The 24,777-nt window shown below is 36.6% G+C and overlaps 1 protein-coding gene across 25 annotated transcripts in view; it reads left to right on the forward strand.

The window, feature by feature from the left end:
- AFDN (afadin, adherens junction formation factor) overlaps positions 1-24,777 on the forward strand; it is a 119,947-nt gene that overhangs the window by 75,406 nt on the left and 19,764 nt on the right. For 24 of the 25 annotated variants that reach the window (XR_006015547.1, XM_042025121.1, XM_042025135.1 and 21 more), the window contains 8 exons: positions 69-172; positions 1,603-1,689; positions 20,674-20,739; positions 21,717-21,790; positions 22,314-22,432; positions 23,430-23,624; positions 23,894-23,985; positions 24,415-24,603. Coding sequence is in view for 24 of the 25 variants with exons in the window: in XM_042025121.1 (XP_041881055.1) it covers positions 69-172; positions 1,603-1,689; positions 20,674-20,739; positions 21,717-21,790; positions 22,314-22,432; positions 23,430-23,624; positions 23,894-23,985; positions 24,415-24,603 (926 nt within the window). In the remaining variant the exon portion in view is untranslated. The remainder of the gene's footprint in view (positions 1-68; positions 173-1,602; positions 1,690-20,673; positions 20,740-21,716; positions 21,791-22,313; positions 22,433-23,429; positions 23,625-23,893; positions 23,986-24,414; positions 24,604-24,777) is intronic. The other variant, XM_042025127.1, reaches the window with a different exon arrangement.

Genomic DNA, 24,777 nt, shown 5'->3' on the forward strand with positions numbered 1-24,777 from the left:
TACTATTTTATTTTAATTAATCCCTTGAGAAAATACCATGACTATACTGATGTTACTTTTTCCTTTAGGTTTTTGTAGACTAACACCTCATCCACGGTCACCAGGCACGTGGACAATATACTTTGAAGGTGCAGATTATGAAAGTCACCTGTCACATGAGAATGCTGAGCTGGTAAGTATTGATTCAGTGAATAATTATCAACTGAAATCCTGGCAAGCCATTGAGTTTTATGTGATCAGTTTTAGTCCTTACTAGGAAGAATAGACTTCATTGTTAAGCATGTAGTTCATAAGTGAATTGGTGCATTTAAGGAACTGTTTGCAGATTTTTTTAAGTCACTGTTTTTCTAGGCTGTAGCATGATTATAATTTTCACATAAGCAAACTTTGTCCTATTCCCCCAATCTGAGAATAAACTGAAGAAATTTCTTCTAAACACAGGCAAAAATATATATGGACATGGGTCTATAAATAACTTGTGAATGGAAGTGCAGGCTGCTTTTATTTATAAACTAGCAGTTACCAACCAGATATTTAGTATTAATTTCTAGTCTCGTGCTTTTCCCTGAAGAAAAAAGAACTTAGTTTTCCTTTACATTATACTTAGTAAAAAATGGTCTCACTTCAGTGCAAGGTAGTTTTTTTTTTCCTGTTGTAAGGGTTTGTTTGGTGGTGGATTTTTTCTGCTTGTCTGTTTGAATATCAAAGTTACAGAACAGCTTGGTTTTGGAAAGATGGTGGCTTTATGTGAAATAATTTTTAAAGCAGCTAAACAGAAGTAGCTTCATATTTTAAATTAGGATTTTCAGCTTACAAATGACTTGCTTTTCTAATACTTGAACTCAATCAGAAAGTATTAATATTTTTTTGAATTACTTTCCTTGGCTTATATTTTTACTTCTCATGGGTCTTGTGGATCTCGCAGTTACGTTTCAATATGAATACAAGCTAAGGTGTTCCAACTGACAGGCTTCAGCTAATGAAGATTGTGATTAAAACTTTTTGAGTTGAGGAGCTGGCAATGTTGAAAGATATTAAAAAAAAATACTGAACATGTTTGGGGGCTCAGGCTGTATTCGAGAGTATTCAGAAATGAATTTTTTTTGAAATTTATTTCAAAGGTTTAACTCTGCCTTTGTAATTAATTGGCTTTGTAATAATTCTGCGAAGAAAACATCATCTTCTAGATGCAGCACTAAAAACTGAGCTATGTAGATCACCCTCACATTTGTAATAGGAGCCTATGGAATCTGAACTTCAGTTTTTGTTAAAATTTACTACAATTTTATAGACCTGTTACATTTCAATTTTTGATTCATGAATAATCTCTTTACTGAATTAAAGGAGAAACAATGAGTGGACCTCAAAGTTTCAGCAGTGTAGTATAACACAGGTATGGTACTTAATCTGAATCCATATTAATCAAATGTTAGATATTGTACCTGTAAAATAGATACCAGATACATTATTTGGGATTTGAGACCTGCTGCTCTAACAAAGTAGTTTTGTTTGTAATGAACTATTTTGCTTAGTTACTTTCCTAGCCTGGCAGTGAACATGAACTTCTGAATTTTTTCTTCTTTCCCCTTTGCTGTTTGATAGGCTCAGCCTTTGAGAAAAGAACCTGAAATTATCACTGTAACACTAAAAAAACAAAATGGAATGGGACTGAGCATTGTTGCTGCCAAGGTATGGAAGTCGGTTTGTTTACGTGTTATTGAAAAAAGCTTCTGTTTTTATCAGCCTGCTGTGGAATATGTTAATGGAAAAAGTCTGTTTCCCTTAAGTTGGTTGTGCGCATTGTGTTGACCATGCTTTTATTCTGATTGGGGTATGTTTTGGTAAAATACACAGATGTGGACAATACAAATGGAAACATAATATTGTTGCAGTTATTAAGACATTGAAATTCAAAACTCTGCTACTGGTTTATTTAGTTTTCTCAGAGCCAAAAATTGGCAGTATTATTAAACTTAAAGTTAATAAACAGGTGTATTTATCACTTCTGCTGAAAGTAAAGAAGTAAATACAAAGAATGGGTCTGGGGGTTAATTGATGAATGAACAAAACAATTCTAACGTATACATTAAAGTTTGAATACTTTCTGCTGTGAAGAAACCTTATCTTTTGCACAGTGCAAAAATACAAGGTGCAAGAATGGCTTCAGTTTTGTTTCTTTATAGCAGAGACCTACAGCATAGTAGCCAAAATTGTGGGTGTATGCTGTACCTAGTAGCACTGCATAGTAATGTATAGAATGCACATACAGCTCCAGCCACCAGATGGAAGACTCCACTAGTTGGTTGGTTTTGCTCTGTTAACTGGATCAAGTAGCAGACACAATCTTTTGAGTTTAAAACTTGTTACAAATTATGCAGCAGTGAGACTCAAAATTCTATGTTGTAGTCACGTGGTGTGCAACAGATGGAACAAGTCTTTCCTAATGTCTCTTCACTGTGTAATACGTGAAATTTCAGAATACTGTGGTTCTCCTTGGCACTCAGTGCACGAACTGAAAATGTGATTGTTTTACTTTTAAGTTACCTTGCATAGTTAATTGCTTCTAAACAGCACTGTTTGGTTTTTTGGTTTTTTTTACAACTTTCACTCATTTCATAGTCTGTTCTTGAAATGGTAATCTTGCATGGTATCAGCTTTTAAGAGTGATTTCTGACATCTGTAAAGGAATGCCTGGTGTCAGGTGTATAGTGCTGAACAACCAGCAGTTACTGAGGAAATAATTCAGGATCTGAAAAATGTAAGTCAATATTCTGCTCTGATTTTAGTGGAGTGGGTTAATAATTTGAGAAGCAAATACTTGATATTGACACTGAATTAAATATGTATCAGACTTCTGACTGCCATCTGCATTTCTGTTGAATGTTTCAAAATGTGCCATGGAAGTAATTTTTCTTCCATTTTACCCTGAGAAATCTGGTTTCTCATCTAGAGTGAAGTAGCATATTATAGGGGGAAAAGTTTCCTTTTTCATTGGAGCTGGCTGGCTTCTAGATGTTGTTTTAACAACTGACATTTAACTTCCATTAGCAGTATGTAACAGTGCTACTGGTCCGTGTGTAAGCTTGATCTGAAAGTTTTTTGTGTTATTTAATGCATTTCATGATTTCTTTATCATGATCAGTCATGGAAGCAACAGTTTTCATCTCTGCACAGTTGCAGAAACACTGGTTCAGACAGTCATTGCATTTCATCTCACTGCTGTGTGCTGCACTAACACTGGAATTTGGATATAAGAACAGTTATGTTTTAAATTTTGGTCTGAAATAAGCAAGAAACTGATTGTTTTAGTTTTGGTGTATGTACAGTAGAAGCTTCTGCTTAATATGAAGTCATCAGAAGGTTCATTGGATAGAAATGATCGTATGCGTTACGTTTGAGAGAAGTTGCTGTAGTAATTAAGTAGAATTATTTTCAAGAGGTTCAAAGTTGCTTTTTGTGAGTAATTATTAGCATGTTTTTCCTGTAAGAGGCTTCATTAAAAAAAAGAGTAACGAAGAATACAAAGAATACACAAGTGCTAATTTTCTCAATCTGGTCAGAGCAGAACAGCTTAGAGAATTGAGTGAGTGTGACTGAAAAGCTAGGAAGGGTTGGTGCATTTTTTCTTTCTATTCCTTATCTTGTTGATATTTACTAGTAACTTTTTTTCTACATATCTCAAGTAGTATACTTTTACCAGCATAAAAGTTAGAATTCTCATTTTTAACTTTGAAAATGGAGGAAAAAGTCCAGTAGACCATTTCTTAACATTTTCTAAACATTAACTGGATGGAATACCTGAAAGGAGAGGGAGAGGCAAGTATGAGAATAGATTCAGATTTTTCTAAACTTTTTAATAGTAAAAGGTTGGCTATTAATTGCTCATAAAGTTGAGGAAATGAAAGCTCATTCTTTCAGAAATACATAGTTGCTGCTGCCCTGCACAGGAGCCCAGTTTGATTGCTGACCCAGCTGTGTTTATTGAACTATTGGTTTCTACAGTGCTTCAAAAGGGCTGTAGCAGTAGAAAATGCAGTGGCTGTTCAACAGGCCCTGCTCCAACAAGTGAAGGACAACCCTGAATCTGTTTAGCTTTTGTTAGGAAAACAATTCTTTTCCTGTGATGTGACAAAATACTTGCTTTCAGTAGCATGTTGTGAGAACACCTTTGCATGTCAGTGCTGACCTGCCTTTCTTGATATGTGTTAGGGGCTTCTCATACTTGTCACAGGCTTTGAATGAAGCTTGTTAAAATGCAGTTTGATGATATTCTAGAGGTGGACAAAATGGGCAGATTTTCAAGAGATCATAAAAATAATACCAATGGACTGCTTTTCTTCCTTCTACCCATTGCAAAAAAATTCATGCTTTCCTAGTAAATCTTTGCTCATCTCTGAGGAAACATCTAAAAAATTTCTAGTAATTATTTGAGTTTTTATTAGTTTTGGGTTTTATTAGATTTAAGTCTGTGCCAATTAAGAGTTTCTAATGAGGAAATTAGAAATCACACCTTACATAATACCTTTACACCAAATATTTGTAACTATCAAGTAATCGTCACTCCTTCCCTGCTGCAATAAAAAAAAAAAGAGGATTGAAGCTGAAGCAAGGGTTGTATAAGCAGAGATGGGATGCAGCTTGCATTGAAATGCTGTGCACCTGCTTATTCTTACGATAGGAGTATCGCCTTGGGATGCTAGGTGATTGCAGACATGTGTACATTAATGTAAAAACAAACCAAAACCTGAAGAGGTGAGTCAAGGTGTATATGAAAGTGTTGGGTCTCTGGGGAACCCTGTATTGGATCCTCTTCTCCCCTAGTGATAGGTAAAATGTTTTAAGTGCATTACGTCTTTCACTTTCTAGTCACAGCTACTCAGTTAATTAGAAGTTTTAAAGGCCTGCCAGGAGTACCAGAGAGAGCAGAAATTCAGAGAGAGCATCACCTAATTCACCTCACTTTGGTGTTTTCTGAGGCAGGACAGCCCCTCTGAGCAAACATGTAGTAAGTGCATATGCTATATGCAAACATAGTAAGAAAACAAGTTTAGCTATGAAACAGCTGTTAGCTGCCAGAGCAGTGTAAACAGTGTTGTGCTTGTTTGGGTTTTGTTTTGGTTTTTTATAAATTGGGAAAATACCTAGCAGCATTTCTTAAACTGAATGCTTTAAACCAATTTTTGTTTAAAATTCAATTGTATAGCTTCATATGTGATCCAAAAAAGTAACTTCTTGTTCTGCCCTTTGGTACATTTGTGTGTTTTCTTACAGTAATACTCTGTAGCTTTATTAGCAATAGTTTTTGTAATAGGTATATGGAAATGTAGTTGGTAGGAGTGGTCGGGCATAGGGAACGGGGAACAGTGTTGCTTTTTGAGGTTGTGTGCAGACTTTGCTTGCTCTAACCCTGAAAGATGTTTTGATGTTAAAAGCTGCCAGACTCCTAACCACATTGTGGTTCAGTTTTTATGAAATCCAGATGATTTGGAAGCTGCGTGTGCATGCAGTTTACTTTAAAAATATATCACTTTTTTGGGGGCTTTCGCATGTGACTTCTTAGCCGTCTGTGGGCCAGCACATTACTTCCTGTTTAATTTGGAGGTTTTTGTCTTTAGTACAAAAGGGCTCCCTTTTTGTTTTTTCTAGCAGTTTTCAGAGTTTAATAAAGCCTCTAAAGTAAATGGAAGTCAGAACAGCATAACTGATTACGTAAGGATCTGAATATTGTATTGGTTATAGCTGCTGTTGATAAATGATACACTGTGTCATAGCATCGAGCTCCGAGTTATCTTGATGGGTATCTTGGAAAATCCAGCAGACTAGAGCTGGTGGTTGCTGTTGAGGGCTGGAAGAGAAGTGGAGAATTGTTTTTTTTCTTTCAAGGATCTGTAGTCCCGGAGATCAAAATGTGGTTTTCTGTTGTTGGAAGAACAGAATCCATGGTAAGTCCGTTCAGGTTTCTGTTGGGACTGTTTTTCTCTGAAGTTTTACTATCCCTGTACTTTTTCCTGCTCTCTTGCCTGTTTAAACCTGCCAGTAGTTATTTGTTCATGTAGCAACTATGTAATACAGCATGCAGTTAAATATAGTCAGATGTTAGTGGCTAACTTTCTAAAATCTAGAAAGAAAAAACTAATTTTTAGCTTGTTCTTCATATGCACTTCTGAAACTTGTGGAAGTGACTATTAATATTTAAAGTTTCAGGTGTGATAACTACTGTTTTACTGTGCCAGAGCATGAATAGCATGACCTGTGATCTGTTTACTTGTCATACTAGTTGGCTTTAATCCAGGTTCCTCTGAAAGTCTGTTTTCCTCTTATAAAATCTTAGTAGAATAATTAAAATTGATGTCCCAAAGAGTAGAAGATTTTTAATACTCTCTAGACCCTTCTGAAAAGACCAGAACGTGCAAAGTCATTGCACTTAGGGTGTCTTATTCAACATGTTTGCAGAGGAGAGACATTTCAATTCTGTTTAGGTTACTATTGCACGAAAGAAAGGATTCCCATGTTCTGCAGGAATGATAGAGCAAGTTTTATTGATTAATCTTTGCATGCTGGTTATACTCACTAGTGTATTGCGATTTAGTTCTTTAAAGTATGACACATTTCTACTTCTTGTCCAGTCATCTCGTAGTAGTATAACAGAAAAAGTTACCTTAAAATATATACAAGCACCTTAAAATACTTATGTATATGCCCCTACTGGCACATAAATCAGAGTGTATTTTCTAGGATTTTTTAACAGGTAGTCCAATTAAGTAGTGCTTACTAAAATAGGATCAGATGTTTCTTTTTTAATAAAAGCATTTTAAACATGAGTGTTACAGTTCAGCAGTAAATACTCTGGGGAACAGACTTACTGTTCTAAAAACAAGTATGTGACATCTCACCCATAAATAATTTGCATTATTGGGCAACGTTGTTTGTTCTTAAGGGTAAATTAAATTATTCTAAGTTGCTTTAATTGCTAAACCATTGCTTGTCATTTTATATTTAGTACTCAATTCAAGGTGTTAAATTTAAGGGTTTGAGACTACAGGAATATCAATTTTGATGTAAAATTTTTTTCAAGGTTTTTTCTATTAATATCTTGTAGGAGATCCATGTAGAAGGAACAGGCTTAAACATTCATTTAATGATCTTTTCCCAAAATTGAAAATTATGCTTACAGTTAATAATGCTGGTAACAATAGACAAATCTCGATCTTTCTCACCTGTGTTTGCAAATATAGACAGCTGATAGGATTTTTTTAAACTGTTAGCTATTTATGTGTGTTCTAGGTCTTAATTTTTCAGATAGTTCAGTATTTGAAGTCGTCTTGTGTCTGTGTTTTCTATTTAAGGAAATTATCTGGCACTTCCTCCCAGCATCAATTAATTGAAATGTTTCAGTGATAAGATTTAAAATTGTTTTGTGGAGGTGTTTTTTTGGTTGGTTTTGTTTGGGGTTTTTTTTTGTTGTTTTTGGTTTTGGTTTTTTTTTTAAGTGTTCAATACTAATTCACCTCAGTGGTCTAAACTACTGGTGTTGCCTTAACAGGCTTCTTAGGAGGGCCTTAGTGAAAATACAGTATATAATTCTCATTTCCAGAACAGATTTCTCAGTCTTGCAGAAATAAAATAGTGTGTAGGTTGCCTGTTTTAGTCTTTATCATGAACAAGTAAGTAGCTGTGTGTTAGCAATTTGCCTGGGCTTTGTTGAATCCTAACTTCCAGCAGAGTTTTTGTTTAAATTTTGGTGCCCTGTAAATGTTGTACAAAATCTTGTTCATGTTTTTATGTGCTGTGCAAAATCTGAAGGTTACACCATCACAGTGTGATTGTTCTTCTCAGTAGCTGTGAGACCTCAGTTCTGCTCAAGTGGAGTGGGTTTTGTCTTACTTTTTTGCTCGTATTTAGATTGTTATTGCAAATAGGTGACCCAGATCTGTATTTTAGGCCTTCTGAAAGAAAGTGAGTTTTAAAATCCATGTGCCATTTCCTCATTGCACTAATACTCTGTGTATGGAGGTACTTTTTAGCATGCCTGCTAAAAATGTAGTGCACGTATACTGTAGCTAGAATTCCTGTAACCAGACTTCATTAAATTCTGGCATTCTTATAACTTTGAAAATTCTGTTTAGGTACATGTTAATACAGCATTTTAATTAAATCTTTTTTTACTTCTGTTAATGAAAAAGACTTTCAGGACTTAATAAGTTCTGTGTTGACTTTTTCCTGTATGAGTAATACCTTCAGTTGGAGTAGAAATTTTAGGTGCTTCATATGTTAGTGTACACACTGATCCTGGATTACATTGTATCCATCTGAAACTGCAGAGCCTGCACTATGTGAAAGTTAGTGCTCCAGGTTTTTTGGGTTGTAATTTATCCTTAGCTATAGAAGCAAGTGCTATTTCTCTGAAAAAGTGCGGAGATACAGGGTGGGTTTTTTTCCAAAGTAAATTGCCCAGTATGTCTTGCCTGTGAAGCCCAGCGCAGACATCATTAGATCAGAATTGACTTACTGAGGAAGAGCATCACAGAACCTGCAGTACAACTTGTAGATTTGTACGTAACTCTGAATAGCCCTTAGTGTGGCAGTGCTCATGGAGTATTTATAGCAAATGTGCATTAAAAAGTTAACCCTTGTCTGGTGAAATAGAGCTCAAGCAATATATTTTCCTTGAGCTCAGTGAAAGGTTTTTCCTTTGAAATAAAAGTGGAATCAAAGGCTCACGTATTTAATTTCTTTCATTGAAAATTAAGAGTGCCTTTAATGCATTTGTAGAATATCATATTAAGTTGCAGCATTTATAATAATAAAGAAGACTTCTTTTTCAGACAGTTTAAGAGAGACTAATGAATAAGTTTTGCTTAGTCTTTTACAAATGTTGTATATGAGGCATTTTGCCTTTACTTCCCACTTATCCCATGTCACGAGAGTAAGAGTGAAGTAAAATAAGTTAGGAACTGTTGAATACTTTATTCCACTTAGAGTGAAATGTTAGACCAGTTGCTTTAGCTAGCTTTTCTAGTTGATTTGATTTTCATCAAAGAAGATTTATCTTTTTGAAGTACTCAATTCCTGGAGTGTGAGAGAAATCATGCTGTTGGAAATTTATATATTTTTGTTTAGCACAGAAGATGCTACAGCCCTTTGTGTCAGTGTATGTGCTTTCCATGCTGAACGCTGTTAAAATCCCCAAACAACAATATATGCACTAGAGTACAGTAGGGTATAATTTATTAACGCCATTTCAGGAGGTCCACTACAGAACATCCTGGCTTGTCCTGTGAGAAGCACTTTTAGAAGATAAGAGGGTGTATTCATTTGCTTGCTTTGTGTGCAAGGTAGTTCTGATTGCAAACATTCTTTTGTTAAAAAGTAACACGTAACACTCCATTAAAAAGAAAAACAAAACTCTTCAGTCTTTTCTCTGTACTCCTTTAGAGGTTTCTTGTAAATAGAGCATCTGCGTACACCGGACAGAAAGTTTCTAGGTTGTTGGATGTACTGCTGCCAATCTACCTTTTTTTTTCTCTGAGTAGTAAGACACTTATTTTTCATCTGTTTTTCCCACTCAGTGCAATCTAAAGCTGATGTCAGTTAAATGCTTGATGTTTCTTTGCCTGTTGAGTAACGTTGATTATCACCAAAGTTTGAATTTATAGTGCTTTTGTTTAATTGGAAATATTTTGCCCACTTGTGACTGTACTTTGTCTAGCTCCAGAAACATTTGGGTTTTGATGGCCAACATGGAGTATGTGAGAGGGGAACGCTGAAGTGTGTGGTATGTAGAGCATAGGTCAGTTTTAAAATTCTTTTTAAGTCAGGGTACAGCATGAATCAGTGCAGCCATAGCCACAGCTGACAGATCAGTTTTAGATACAGTAGGCTGGTTCACCTCATTTATATTTGAAAAGTATTTTCTCTAATGATGACAGATTTCCAAAGTGTCTGCATTGGTCTTGAGGCAGCACAGGCCTTAGCTTTCTCTGACAAAGTGGGGTTTTTCTGATTTTCCAAGTCCAGAAAAGTCTACCCTCGCTGGAGACGGGACCAATACTACAAAGTTGGCCTTTCTCCTGCCTCTGGGCCCACAGCAAGGAGTTCAATGAGTCTTAGGCTTAGTATGTTTGGAGGAGGAGATAAAATATATACTCATCCAGATACAACCTAAAGAATGCATGCAGCTTTATGGAATGTGAGTGTTTGGGTGGTCAAAAACCTTCACTTTTGCCTCCTAGAGAATAAAGTTGTAAATTGGCTGCATAGTTTAGTAAACTGTTATTTTTTTAAAATGCTTACAAGCTTGGGTTATTTAATTGCTTGTAGACCAATTACTTGCCAGGGCAGAGTGAGACTTGATTCTGTTCCATAAACTCGCTTTTAAGGATGTTTATTGCAACTTGCAGAGATCTTCTGTGTAAGCCTAAGAATATGGAACCAGAGAATTAACCTTGATAAAAATCAGTCAAATCTACTCTGGGTGTAGGCAGATAAAAGATTTCAGGCCTGATGGCTGGTATCAGGCTTGATAAGCTACGTTTCTATGCTATTTTCTTTAAAGACATTCTAGTTGCAGTTGATTCATCCTGTATTAAACTGTTTCATGTTTATAAAATACCACAGAAGCTTAAGTGATGTGGGAAAAGTGTCACCTGTAAAGCATTATGAGACATCTGAGATACCTTTAGTACTGTATGTTTGCTTATGTATGCACACGCATGTGTGAACCTACATTATTAAAATAAAGTCTTAGTCATGTTTGCATAATGATGAAAAATCCAAGAAAATCTTGAAAATTACTTATTTAAAAAGATCTGTGGTTATGCGAACTACTGGAGTGTTTTGACATACAGTCTTGGTATCTAAAACCACTTAAATTGGAGTATTTCTTTGAAAAGGTTGGTGACTGTATGACACTTCCTGTGGATTCCAAGTATGATTGGAGAGTGAAGATACTTTCAGTTCAGGACTACTTTTTCATTTACTATTTGTGTGAAGCATGTATGTACTTAAGACAGAAATGTACATTTCTATATTGAAAGATCATTAGGAAGACTTTCTGGCATATTATGGAAATGAAAGTAGGCTTTTAATACATCTAGCATTTTCCAAATAAATTGTTATTGAAGGGAATTTTTTTTTTAATCAGGTGTGATTTTACCAGTCTTTAGAAGCTATTTGTTGCTCCAGTTTTATCAGAGTGATAAACAAAGCATATGAAACTCAACGGGTGTGGGCAAATGAGGCTTCGGAACAAGTAATGACAAGACCTTGCTGTTAATTGTGTGGAGTAGCACCGGTTTGGTTAGGTGCTGTACTGCAGATCTGCTCTGCAGATGCATAGCTTTTCCTTAATTACTTAATACAATTCTACTGTTATTTCTAACAACTGTAAAAGTGTTTTTATAATAGTTTTTGTAGTTCTAGGTCTCATCATAGCTATAGAAATAACTAGGTCATTTTACAGGTCTACTAAAACTGCAAGAATATTGCTAACCTCCCTGAAAGTACAGTGGTTTGTGATCCACCTACGTTAGGTGGGCATGATGTGTGGGGATGGGAGTAGTTCAGCTGTTAAGAGGTTAGCACCGGGTCAAGAGATGGACCTTCACTGACACTCTTTCTTTAGACTGGTGGGGCTGTGTGGTGTCTCAGCACCTCCAGGCTATCATTCTGCAGGTGGCAGGTCCTCATGAGCATGTCACAGCATGGGTGGCTCACCTGGGAATGAAGCTGCCTGTTGACTCCCACTGGAAGGATCTGGCTGTTGTTTTCACCATGCCATTATGGCTGCTTGTCCTGGCAAATACCAAATGGGAAGGAGGAGTCTGCCTGCTTTTAATGCTTTTGTGGTGACTCACCAGCTCATGGATAGTTGTGATGCTGCCATCAAAAAGTCTGTATGATATTGCTGTTACTCCAACTGTGACTTTTCTATACAGTTGCACTCTATGGTGTGTTCTGATTTTATGGCTGATGGAATGAATTTGAGACAGAGTTTCCTGTGTCTGTTACTGACAAGGAAGTTTTATAAAACTCATCTTGTGCCATAGCAACACTAGCAATAAAAGTCTGTTCTCCTTAACTGCTCTCATTAAATCTGTCATGTTTATTAATTCGTTACTGTGGAACTTTTGTACATCCTCAATTTTACATCTTCCTGATGTAGGAGTAGTAATTTCTTTTTTTAGATCACTGTAGTTTGTCTTGTTCTTTCCTTCATTGGTCTGAATACTCTGTAGAAGAAGCTGTGATGGTTTGTTTTGGTTGGGTGTTTTTTAATGCTGCCTCTTTTATTTCTACAGTTCTCACGGTGATATTTCTAAGCAAATGCAATATTTTGGGCACAATCCTTTTAGAGCAATGAGGGGTTTGCAAAATAATGCTAATTGTGCAAACAATTATGGGCTACTGTGTGCTGATATATTATAAGTGGATGTGATGGAAAAGGACTTGTTTCTTTTTAGGCTATGTCAAAAACTGAGGTTAGGTTACATTATCCATCTTGGTCCTTTGGCTTCTCTATATAATTTTTGTGGTAAAGCAGAAAATTGTATGAGGCTTAAAAGGGGCAAATACCTTTTTGGACAAACAGGTATGAAATCTTTGTGTAGCATTGTCTCATCTGAGCTTTTTATTTTAATGCATTAAATTGACTTGGCTCTGTTGTATCAACTTTGTTTTCCTTCCATCCTCTTGGTCCCAGTGAATTTATAGATTTTTTTCTTTTTTTTGAGATTGAAGTCTGTGTGACTTGAAGAATGAAAATCCTATAAACGAACATAATATTGGGGGGAGGTTGTTTATTTTCTTCACCTTTCAGGTTCTCTTTTAGTGAGGTACTGTAGTAGTTAGTTGTTGCTCCCCTGCACTGTGTCAGTGCCATCTTAAATATAACGTATCAGCATTCTAGAGGCTGAAGTTGTGCTGACCAGAGGTGCCAAAATTTGCTCTTTAACTTCTATGGATTGCCATAGTTGCATGGGTTCTCAGAACTCTTCCAATCTTTCAGGCCCTACAGGAAAGTAATTCAGTCAATTTATTTGTTTGTTTATTCAATAAATTATTTACTGAATTCCTTTATGAAAGGTGATATGTCCTGGGATCTAGCTCAGGTTTTCCAGTTGTCCTACTGCTATTTAGAAGACAATATAAGTGAAAATTTACAGAGTGTTTGTTACTTATTAATTTTCCAAATATGAGTACTTAGCAAGCACTTTTCCTGAATTAGTTGAGAAGAGTATGTGTGTGTCTGTGTATAAGAGCACATTTGTCAGTATAGACCAATGTTATTTATGTATGTTAAAAAGAAATGTTATCTCTCAGGTGAGATTTTAATGTTGGCTTTAATTGTTGGATTTTAATGGGTTTTTTGTTGGCTCCAGTCTGTCTGAATTCATTAATCTCCAAGATAAATAGTAGTGGTTTTTTTTAAAAAAACGTGAAAGCTCTTGCTGAAGTTCCGTCTGGTTAACTGTTCTCTGCTCCAGTCTTTGATCGTATTTTTAGGTGAAGTTAGATTTGCATAGACTCTGCAACTCATGGCCTGTGGGCAGCACTGATGTGAAACTCAACAATGATCATCATCCAAATGCCTAATAAACCCTCTCCGTGTTTTATTTCCTTTTTTTAAATTTTCCTTTGGGTTTTTTTTATTTATAGCCTTAGGCTGTAATTTTAGACTCCATCTTGTAAGATTTTTCTAAACATGTTTTTGTTCTGTGAGAACTATTTCAAACGAGCCTGCCTTGAAAAAAATAAAGCTATTCCTCCTTTCTAAAAGCTTCCCTATCTTCCTTCAGTCCCACTTTAAATATTGTCAAACCCTGTACGGGGCCACACATATGAAATAAAGGTAGATCTAAGGGAAGTAGAACTTCTGGTGAGTTTTAATCTCTGGATTTATTGATAGTGTTTCATACCTCAGTTTTTCATTTATTGTCTTGACTTGTAGCTCCTTTTATTCTAGCTCTCAGTGAGGGAGGGCTCCTTGTTTATTTTTACAAGGTAATTTAGTCACTTAAACATTTTCCCATACGTTCTTTTCTTCATTTAGATTTAGAATAAAGACCCAAGTTACCATTCTAAACAGACTTCTGTATGCAGAAGTGTCCTGTGTTTATTTTTACCTCCCAAGTAGGATTAGAAAATCTATTAAAATTCCAGTTATTAAAATTCCCGTTAAATGTGAAAGTTGTCCTTTATCGTAGAATTCTGACCTGTAAATCACAGCAAATTTAGGATTAGTTATTCTCATACTCTAACTAAACTCCCAGTGCATGAAAAACTTGCAAGTGCAGTATATTAACATCTTTCAACTTGTGCTGTTTTAAAACGTTTAATTACTTCTTAAGATAAGTGTGAGATTGTAAGAAAATCTTTATTACAGGTATTGCATCTCACGCAAATGCATGGCTGCTGGATCTAACAGTTTTCCTCAGTTTCCCCCTGAGTTGGCTTTGTGCATCTTACAGATGAATAGGCCCAAGCATGGAAAAGATTATTTTCAAGAATATTTTCATGTTTTGACTCAGAGACCTAATAAAGCTTTCTGGAAAAAAAGGGAGGAGAACATGACATTTTTATCCCATTGTCCAATTACATGAATAAAAGTGCGTTGTGTTTTGTAGCAGGATGCATTTTCATCAGTTCTACATATGTCATTTATCTCCATCCCTTGCTAAAGTTTGAAATTTTTTTTGCATTTAGAAGGGGAATGGGTAGGACTGGGCACAGTTGGGAAGTGTCTTTTCAGTGTGTTTGCCATGCAGGCATTCAAAAGCTTAAAATGAAGACATTTTTCCACTATGTAGTTTACTTTTCTGTGTGGGAACCTAAATGTATGTGAGTGTTTGTTTTGCAATTGTTTTGGGGCTCAGCTCCCACTAGAATACAGTTTTGCAGTTGTTTTGTTACTCAGCTGCTTGAAAAGTCAATAGGTGAGCTATAGTACAATTTAGGAATTTCAAACAGTTTTGAGTTGTTGGGTTGAAAATAACATTATTCACCAAATAGTGGAATCAACCCCCCTTAAGTGATCCAGGCCCCTCCTAGCAACCCTCTCTCCTGCACTGTTACGAACAGTCATGCTGTGCTGTAAACAATTTAAGGAAGCTGATTTAGTTGAAAACAAAGCTTGTATCTGGGAGGAGGGGAACTGGAGACAGGGATTAGCTGAGTCTCCAGCCAGGTTTGTCATGGGACCTGCCACACCACAGTAGTGCCTGCACAGCTCGAAGTGTGAGACAACATGGGAGCAGACAGGTGGGTTTCTTCCTTACACTCTGTATGAGTGCACTACTAGTGTCGTTGTAATTGATTTATTAGATAGTATTTTAAAAATCCTGAAATGTGTAAATTGTGCTTTACTGCTGGCCTCCAAATTAGTTCTCTCTGCTTTATACGCTTTATTTGTGCATAAAAGTTTTTGTGTACTGATTATTTAATTAGATTATAAAAGCACAGAATAGATGTGTTTCTCATATTGAGGCTTAGGTCTGATGTACTTCAGGTATCAGCATTTTTAAATACCATGTTCCGTTCCTCAGTCCCCAATTCACTGTTTGTTGAATTCTGTTCAGCTAGTATCTTCCATATAGAACTTTCTCCCCCCTCGGGTTCTGTTTTGGCTATGCACTGTAAAAAAAACCAGTATCATTTAAAGGTCTTCAGAGTAGTGTTATACTCAGTTCGGTTCAGAAATGCTGTCACCCAGGTAAACTGAAGCAGCAGTAATAGTCTAGTGGGATTTTTCCTCAAAAGGGTATATTTTACTTTCTGCAAGGATTGTGGGAAAAAGTTGCATCAAGTGTGAAAGAGAATGGGTAGATTGGTAGCACTAGAGAATATGGTACAGTGGATGAGGCTTTTTAAAATGTAGAGTATCTTACATTATTTTTTGAAAAACTCTTAAAAAGGTTTTGGGGATTTTGTATTTGGTTATGCATATTTGAGAAAATGTGCTGTAGGTTTCAGTATGTTAATCTCGGGGAGAGAGAATAAGCCATCTCTTTATGCTTACTGCATTCTTGCTTTCCACAGTCATCTGACTCCTTTACAGTTGTGTTCTTCTGTTTGGACTAAAAGCCATATGCATACATATGCTTCTGTTATTAAGGACTGGAGAAAATGAAGTGAAAAGAAGGTTTATCATATTTTTGTTACTGATACACCATATTAGTGCTCTTTTTTTTATTTGTGGGGGAGTAGTTTTAATTATGTTGACATTCACATTCCTTTGAAAGAAAAGCAGTTTAATATGTAGTTCGCAAAGAAATCTGTTTTACTGTAATGTCCGTAAATAATTACAGGAAAATTCATCTGGTGTGTATGAGAATTCTGTTCACTTTGGAGTTCAGTATGTGTGGCTACATATTAAGAACCTTTTTCTGTTTCTAATAATTGTATATTTCTTTCTAATGCAGACTTCTGGAAGGTAGAACTAAAGCAAAATCAAGTCTGATTCAACAGGAATTAGGAATTTGGATTCAAGTTTCTGTAAAGCTTAGGGTAAAAGTTGAAGGGAAGGTGAGGAGTTGATTTTAAGGATATTTAGTGAGAAGTCTTCCTAAGCATGTGAAAGCACATGCATGTTGTTAGAAACATATTAAATGACATGTGGATTAGAGGAGAAGCTCATTGGTCCTGATAATACATGAGTAGATGTGGTAGCTGATAATGTTGGTTTTTTTTTTTAATGCAATCTGAACAGAGATTTATTTTTAAATAATTTTTATGCTTTCAAAATTCATTGGTGTTGTATTTAAGTGAGATAACTTGGAGCTAACACATCTACTCATAACTTCCTTTAAAAGAACAGTTAAAAGATTGACAAACTGTGTAGGCATCATAAAAACATGGGAAAAGAAGGAATGAGGAGTAAAATGTCAGCTCCTTTGAATCATAACGAAGAATTACTTAGGGTTAGAGTATAGGCGCAGGTAGAACAAAAATCCAAATGATGTGGTATCTTCCAGCTGTGGTACCCTTAGCCAAAGAACACAGCAAAAACAAGTGTAAGATTTTTCTCTCCTATGAGGAAAGGCTGGGACAATTGGGATTGTTTAGCCAGAAGAGAAAGCCCCAGAGTAACCTAATTGTGGCATTCCCAATACCTAAAATGGGCCTGCCAGATGGCTGCAGGGGTACTCATTAGAAGGGCAAGACAAGGGGGAATGCCTTTAAACTGGAAAAGAGTAAGTTTAGATTGGATGGTCAAAAGAAATTCTTTGCTGTGAGGGGTTGAAACTGGTTACTCTGAATAGTGGTGGATGCCCCATCCCTCAAGTGTTCAAGGCCAAGCTGAATGGGGCTCTGAGCAACCTAGTCTAGTGGAAGGTGTGTGTCCCTGTCTGTGGCAAGGGGTTGGAGCTAGATGGTCTTTAGGGCCCCTTCCAGCCCAAACCATTCTATGGTTCATCCTGGTTTCTAGCTTTCTTTAATTTCAGAGTGTGTTGTATCTGTTCTGGGGGGTTTATGTTGTTTGTTTGTTTGGGTTTTTTTCTCTAAAGCCTCAAAGAGCCTTGCCAAGAATCTCGGATTCTGTTTACACTTTGGCATCTTTCAGCAGTCTTGTTCCTGGCTGTTTCCCAATTTAATTATGAAATCCTATGGAAAATGTTTTGCAGGGCGGAGGTTTGTTGCATTTTGTTTGGGTTCTGTTTATGTTTTACTATTTAAAACATTCTAGATGTGATAGCAGAAGTGAGAAAGTGTTTTGTGTTGGCTGATTAGAGAGATGATAAATAATTCTATCAGGGCAACTCATAATCCCATTGGCCTTCAGTTCCTTGATCATTGCTGAGCTGAAGAGCCCATGCCTGCTTAGTTGGTTCTGTCAAGAAAGGTATTCCATGTTTCTGATGATTCTTGTTATCTCCTGAAACTCATGGTTCTGTTGCTGTCATTTTATAAGGGAGTAATCAGAATTCTAAACAGTTTTCTAAATGTGACCCTTTTAGATTTTTAATGACCGTGGTGGTTTCTGCTTTGTTCTTTTCTGTTCTGCTGGCTTCCAGATTTCTGAGCTGATATAAGATAGCTCTGAAAACAGTGACTAAACTTCAGGAGTTCAAGTCAGTTTAGAAACCACTCTATGGGTATTTGTGCAATTGAAAATGTTTATTTCATCATTATTTGCAAACCAATATAAGCCACATATTATGGGCTTATACAAAAGGTTTCAACTTCATTTAGTGTGCACTAAGAGTCAAAATGAAGCATGAGAAAGGTGATGTATATGGATGAATATAGTGTCTGATGCAATACATGAGTACCAAAGTTGCTTGATTAACTTGTGCGCTGTTTTAAGTGGCAGTGTTCTTCCAAAGCTTTGCTTGTTTTTACGTAATCTTTGTATTAGACAGATCTTTGTTTCTGTACCTAAGGGGAAGAGATTCCTGCTAGCATCCTTTGAAGTTAGGACTGAATAAAAATGCTGTCAATTGCAGGTGGCTTCAGAGGACTCTTGGTCAGTCTGGCCCTCAAGAAAAGCTGCTGTTTGGTCCCTGCAATGACTGATGTGATGCATGAGGTTATAACTGCAAGGGTGGGTGGGTGAGTTGCTGTTGATTCTTTCGCCCTTTGGAATTCAAGGAGCTTGCCTTCAGGTATACTTAGTGGCTGGAGGCAGAGCAAGGGACATATAAACCCTATAATTTAATTTTAAGTTCCTAACAAGGGAAGGTGGTAACTGGTTCTGCCAATGGTGCCCTGATGGGAACCAGCACCTTAGAAGGTTGGAGCATTATTTCACATTTGGACCAGTGAAGTACATCTTCACCCCATTATTGCTCCAGTGTTCAGCATCATGTGATCCTTCTCCAACTCTTGGTTTTGACTTACTTGATGGATCTTCTATTTGGTACATTTAGTTACGTTATTGTTTGCCTTTTTTTTGGAATGCTTATGCGCATGGTGAACAGCACATTCATTTAGGGCTCCTCTGCAAATTTCCATTCCTTGTGAAAACTAACAACTTTCGATCCATTATGGAACCCGTTATTAATACACAAGGAGAAGTTCTTTCTTGCTGCATGTCACCTTGAAGTCTTGAAGAACTCCCGCTAAAAGATCTTGCATTGTCCATATTGGAAGTCTAGGTGTTCAGCTAGATCATCCTTCCTCATGTACATCTTGGTTGCTTGAGGGAAAAAAAAAAAAAGAGATTTGTGAAGTATGATTTCATTTTCCATTACATTTATCTAGCTGTCTTCTGACTTGTGTTTCTCATAACTTTAGACAGTTTTTCTGGTATAAAGTTATTCTGCAGCTACTGCAATGTTTCTTTAGAGCTCTTCAAAAAAAAAAAAAAACAGAAAGCAACGAAATTCTTTTAATTGTCTTTATATTCTTTGTAGACAAAGAAAGTATCAGTATTTCAGTTATTTTTTTGTATTTTTTTCCTTTTTATCCATAAGTATGGCTTAAAGAATTATTATGAAAAATTTGGACACGTAGAATGTAATCTGGAATCATAAGGCTTGAAAGAATTCTTTTTCTGTGGCTTTTGTGTAAACATTTGGGATTAACCGAAGATTTAACGAAAATAGGTCTTTCACTTGCTTAGAAAACTATGTCTGTGTAACACTAGCTTTGAATAATCTTCACCTTGATTCTTATTTTACTTTATTATAACAATGGGAGCAATGCATGCTTTTGCTGCCAAAAGAAAAGAGTTGAAGAGGTGGGGGGGAGGGAAAGGAGGAAGCTGTATGTTCAATATCAAAGCAACTTGGGGGCTTATTTTAGAAAAACGGTGTTACAGTTAAGACTGTGCTCTGTTGAAAACGTACTTGGCACTCTCCCAAGTGACTTGCAAAGTAAAACACCACCATTTGCTGTAGTAGATAAATGACAGGTAATAGTCTCACACTGTAAGAGACAACTTAAAGGTTTGTGATACTAACATTTGGACTGATTTGTGTGGTGTCTTGTACATTGGAGCATGTGGATGACACAACAGCATGGCTTGAATAGATGCTTTCATTCTTGTATCTTGGTATCCTTTAGTTGTCTTGCAATAAGTTCACTGTTAACAGTCCTTTCAAAATGTAGCAGAACACTTTTGAGAGAGATGTTTTATGAACAAAATTGCATGGTTTTGCAGTAGACTTAAATATTGACTCTGTCAATTCTAAAATACTTATGTCTGCTTTACTTGTTTATGTAAAGCTTGAGACATTCTTCTTTCCTTTACACTGGCTCCTTTACAGTCCTAATGAATGTTAAAAACATTTCTATTCCTTTTTCCTGTAATCTGCAATTTACCTTGTTTCACTGGGGCACAGTGCACTCTTTTGAAACATAATACAGAGAGGTATAAATAACAACATGCGTGTAAAAGTTTAAATAAGTATTTATTATTAGAAGGGGGCTAGAACACAATTCTAAAGTATAAGTTTTAGTTAATGTATTTTCTTTCTTATTCAAACTTGCATTAAGACCAAATATTCTTTGCTTCTAACAAAGCTTGCAGTTTTGATAGGCCTAATATTAAATTATTCATATGACTTTAATTGAATGTAACTCTTCACTGTATAATTGGTTTTTCTCCAGTTTGAAAATATATAAAAGTCATGAGAAAGTAGAGGTTTACTTAGCCATGTAAAATTCAGATTAAAGTTTGTGGAGTGCGTAAGAGATCAGATACAAATTAAATTAATGCCTCTTTCTCTGTAGGGTGCTGGTCAAGACAAACTTGGAATATATGTCAAGTCTGTTGTGAAAGGAGGTGCTGCAGATGTGGTTAGTAATGTTCTTAAACATCAGATTTCAAAGGTAGAAAGAGCCTTTGGAAATGCTTTAAAATCCTTTGTGTACTATTGTTACGATCCAGTTTTAATGTTCTTAGAAATGCCTCTGCCCGAATTAAGGTGCAAACGAGACCATATGCCAGTGACAACAGTAAGGGTTTTTTTGATTGTAAATATGAGAGAGAGAGAGAGAGAGAGAGAAAGGAATAAAGAAGTAGAAGATAGTTGGGGGGAGCAGAAAGAGTGACAGGGACAAAATAAGGAAAATACCACCACTCCGTGGATCCCAGCGCTGTTCGTTGGTCCTCTCCAGCTGGTCTCTTGGTGGTGAAGGTCCCCCCCGGAAGGCACAGAGTCCCATGGGTGTACATGCTCAGGCTGGGTGGGCATGTCCAGCCATGTCCCCCTGGGGTGGGGGTCAGTCTCTCACAGCACACTCTGGGTCTGTTGCACCACGTGCAGCCCCTCTCACGTGAAAGTCCCATGGATGTGCCCTGTGGGGTTGGGGGTTCCACAGCTGGGCCAGTTTGTGTAACGGAGGATGGGTGTTTATTGCCTCTCACCAGAGGTTGCACCATGCACCCAAAACCTCCTCCTCCCCCTCGGTTGGGGGGAGTCTGTGTAAACCTGGCTTCTGTGAGCTGTGCTCTCCCCCACCCCAAACTCACCCGGGGATAGTTGCAGCTGGTGGCTTTGGCCTTTTGTGGGTGCATACCTTTCCCTCCGCGTAAAACGATTGAACAATGCATTTCCCTTTATCTAATCAACAGTTTGACTTCCAGTTCAAAGTCCCACTCTTCAGGGAGGCTTCTTCGGTTGTAGCTTCTTTATCATGAGCAAAACTTTATATCAATGTTTGAGGCATGAACTATTTTCAGTCTCTGACAACTATTTTGTGTGAATGATTGTTTTAATTGAGATCATGTTAGCATTGGTGTATGATTTTGCTTCTCTTGAATACGTATTTAGGATGGTCGTCTGGCTGCAGGGGATCAGTTGCTTAGTGTGGATGGTCGAAGTTTGGTGGGCCTGTCCCAGGAAAGGTACGGAGTGCTTTCCTTGGTTGTTTTTATGGGAAGAAAATATTAGCTTAATAATGTACTGAAGAGGAGAGAAGCTAATTTTTTTTTACACTTTAGGCTTTGTCTTGTCTTTTGATAACTGCCTGTGAATAACCTTAGTAGCAAATTCAACTGTTCGTACTATTTTTCCCCTCTTTTCATACAAAACGGGTTATCTATATAGAAGAGATTGTATTACACATTTGGGTTTTGGTTTTGAACTTTTTTTTTTTTTTTTTTTTTTTTTTTTTTTAGCTCTAATTTTAAATATTTTGGCTTTTGACCTCTAAAGCAGAAACTGGGAATAAATAGTACTTGCCAGTAGGTATTGTCTGTACGCATAAGCCTGTGTTCTTGTCATAGTCTTGGAATTTTTTTCAATGTGATTTTAAGTACTAGTCAGAGAAAGGGTGCTTTGTTAAGCAACAGATTACTGATAATAAGGGTAACAAGTAATACAGTGCCTAATTTAATTTTGTTTTATTTGCTTCACCTTTTATTGCAGGGCAGCAGAACTTATGACTAGGACAGGTTCTGTAGTAACACTAGAAGTAGCAAAACAAGGAGCAATTTACCATGGTCTGGCAACCCTGCTTAATCAGCCATCCCCAATGATGCAAAGAGGTAAAGATACTAATATTGTTGATGTTAATAACAGCTTTGTGTGTTTGCTTTCTGAATTTGTAAGAATGCAGAAAATAAAATCATTTACAGTATCTTACCAAGTATTACCATAATATTAAATCAGAAAAGAAATATAATTGCACAGAAAAACAAAAATTTCTTTTCTGATCAGAAATTCGTCTGGTTTTAAATACCACTTGAAATTTCCCTAGTCTAATAATTAATAAATCCTTTGCACATGTACCTTTCAGAACTTAATTATGTGTTTAAACACAATTCTGATTTGAATTTTTTTTGTCCCTTTCATAAGAGCTTCTCTCCTCCCAGAATATGTCTTCCATGTAATCACAGAGTGCAGTGTAATTAGTAGGAGAGAAATAAATGGAAACAGAAGCCCTGGAATGTATTTTGCCATGGAATTTTAATTTTTTTTTTTTTTAAACTAGACATGTTGAAATGTATCTCCTTAAGTTTCTGTGTCTGATCATAAGAAGTTCTTGGATGTTTCTCCAGTGTTACATTTTATCATCCTACTTCAGTAGGATACTAACAAAAGACATATTAAAGTCCAATATAAAACAATATTTTATAGGAAATAATTTTGTCAATGAAGGCATTTTTTACATACAGGGTAGTACCACAGTATAGAAAAGAATGGGTTAAAAGAACAAATCCTTATTATCCCAGTTCACAACACCATCCCAGATGCCATATGCTTCAGTCATCCAGAGACCTTTCAGTATAACACATTTGGCTTTTCCAAATAATGTGGTACCTTGTCAGAAGTTCTTTTGAAGAATACAGATTGAAGGAAATCTGTATATTTGATACAGGATTGGGATTACATATTAGAAGAAGTAAAGATTTTTAAACCTAGTATTTGCTTTACTGAGAACTTAATTTTTAAATATAAGCTCAGGGTAGCTCTGGTTTGAAAAAAAAATACGCTAGACAGTAGTTAAGTGAAAGGGAGAAACTACATATCCAACTGTTACAGTTTCTGACCGCCGTGGCTCAGGTAAACCCCGACCAAAGAGTGAAGGCTTTGAGCTGTATAACAACTCCACGCAAAATGGATCACCTGAGAGTCCTCAGCTGCCATGGACGGAGTACAGTGAACCAAAGAAGCTGCCAGGGGATGACAGATTGATGAAGAACAGAGCCGATCATCGTTCCAGTCCCAATGTAGCAAGTAAGAAAAATTGTCCTTCTTTTGGGGATAGATGTTTCCTCCAGTAGTTTTAGAGGCTGTTGTATTCAAAAGGGGGTGATTGTTTTTAAAAATGGATTATCTTTAAAATACCCGTGTAGTGGTAACATTTGGAGCAAGCCTCTTGCTAGAACTACTTAAAAGAAAAAATAATAGTTATTTTGTGAATATTGTTACTTTATTAAGTCTTTATTAACTTTTGTAAATTATTATTAACAGTCTTGTAAATGCTTCCTTTAACTTTCCAACAGATCAGCCTCCAAGCCCTGGGGGAAAGAATGCTTATGCATCTGGAACTACCACCAAAATAACCTCAGTCTCTACTGGAAATCTTTGTACAGAGGTCAGAAGTGGCAAGCAAAATGCTGGCTATTAAACTTTTCTATCAATTAGTGTCAGTGTGCTTGACTCAAACCAGTGTCTTACTGAACTGACCACAGTGCTGGCACTTGTGACTGGGTGGGGTTTTGCTTATTACGGCTAATGAAAGGTTGAGACCGTTTTCAATGATTTCATTAAATTTTGTTCATGAAGTTGTCCTTGTGATTTCTTAGGTTTGTACAGTATTGCATACTCGCTTTGAGACCATAAAAACATGAGTCATAGCCACAGTTACGTTTGATTCTAGGCAGCCTCGTTATCTCCTGTCCCAGATGAGTAATGCTCTTACGGGCCAAAAGAAAGTATTTGAAAAATGCATGTTTAGAACAATCTTCCATACAGATCTGTGTGATTAGAGAATTCTACCTTACTTTCTTTCTCCCTTTTTCAGGAACAGATTCTGCCACCACGACCTGAAGCTTATCCCATCCCAACACAGACCTATACTAGAGAATATTTCACATTCCCAGCGTCAAAGTCCCAGGATCGAATGGGTCCAGCTCAGAGTCAGTGGCCAAATTATGAAGAAAAGCCACAGATCCAGGCAGAAAGTAATCATTCTATCAATACTACCATGCAGGTGAGAAGTAATTTTTTTCAGCATAAGGAAACAAACCAGAAAGAAGCTGCTTGCTTTCCACTCCCAGACTGCTAGAGACTTTTTTCAGAATAGTCAGCTCTTTATAGGTATGCCATAGATGGGAACAACTATACTTTTGCCAAGATGGGCTTGGGTTCAGGATCCCTATGCCTT

This window comes from Corvus kubaryi, unplaced genomic scaffold, assembly GCF_017639235.1.
Source record: "Corvus kubaryi isolate FWS band 111438036 unplaced genomic scaffold, C.kubaryi_AGA036_p1.0 37266, whole genome shotgun sequence".
Lineage (NCBI taxonomy): Eukaryota > Metazoa > Chordata > Aves > Passeriformes > Corvidae > Corvus > Corvus kubaryi.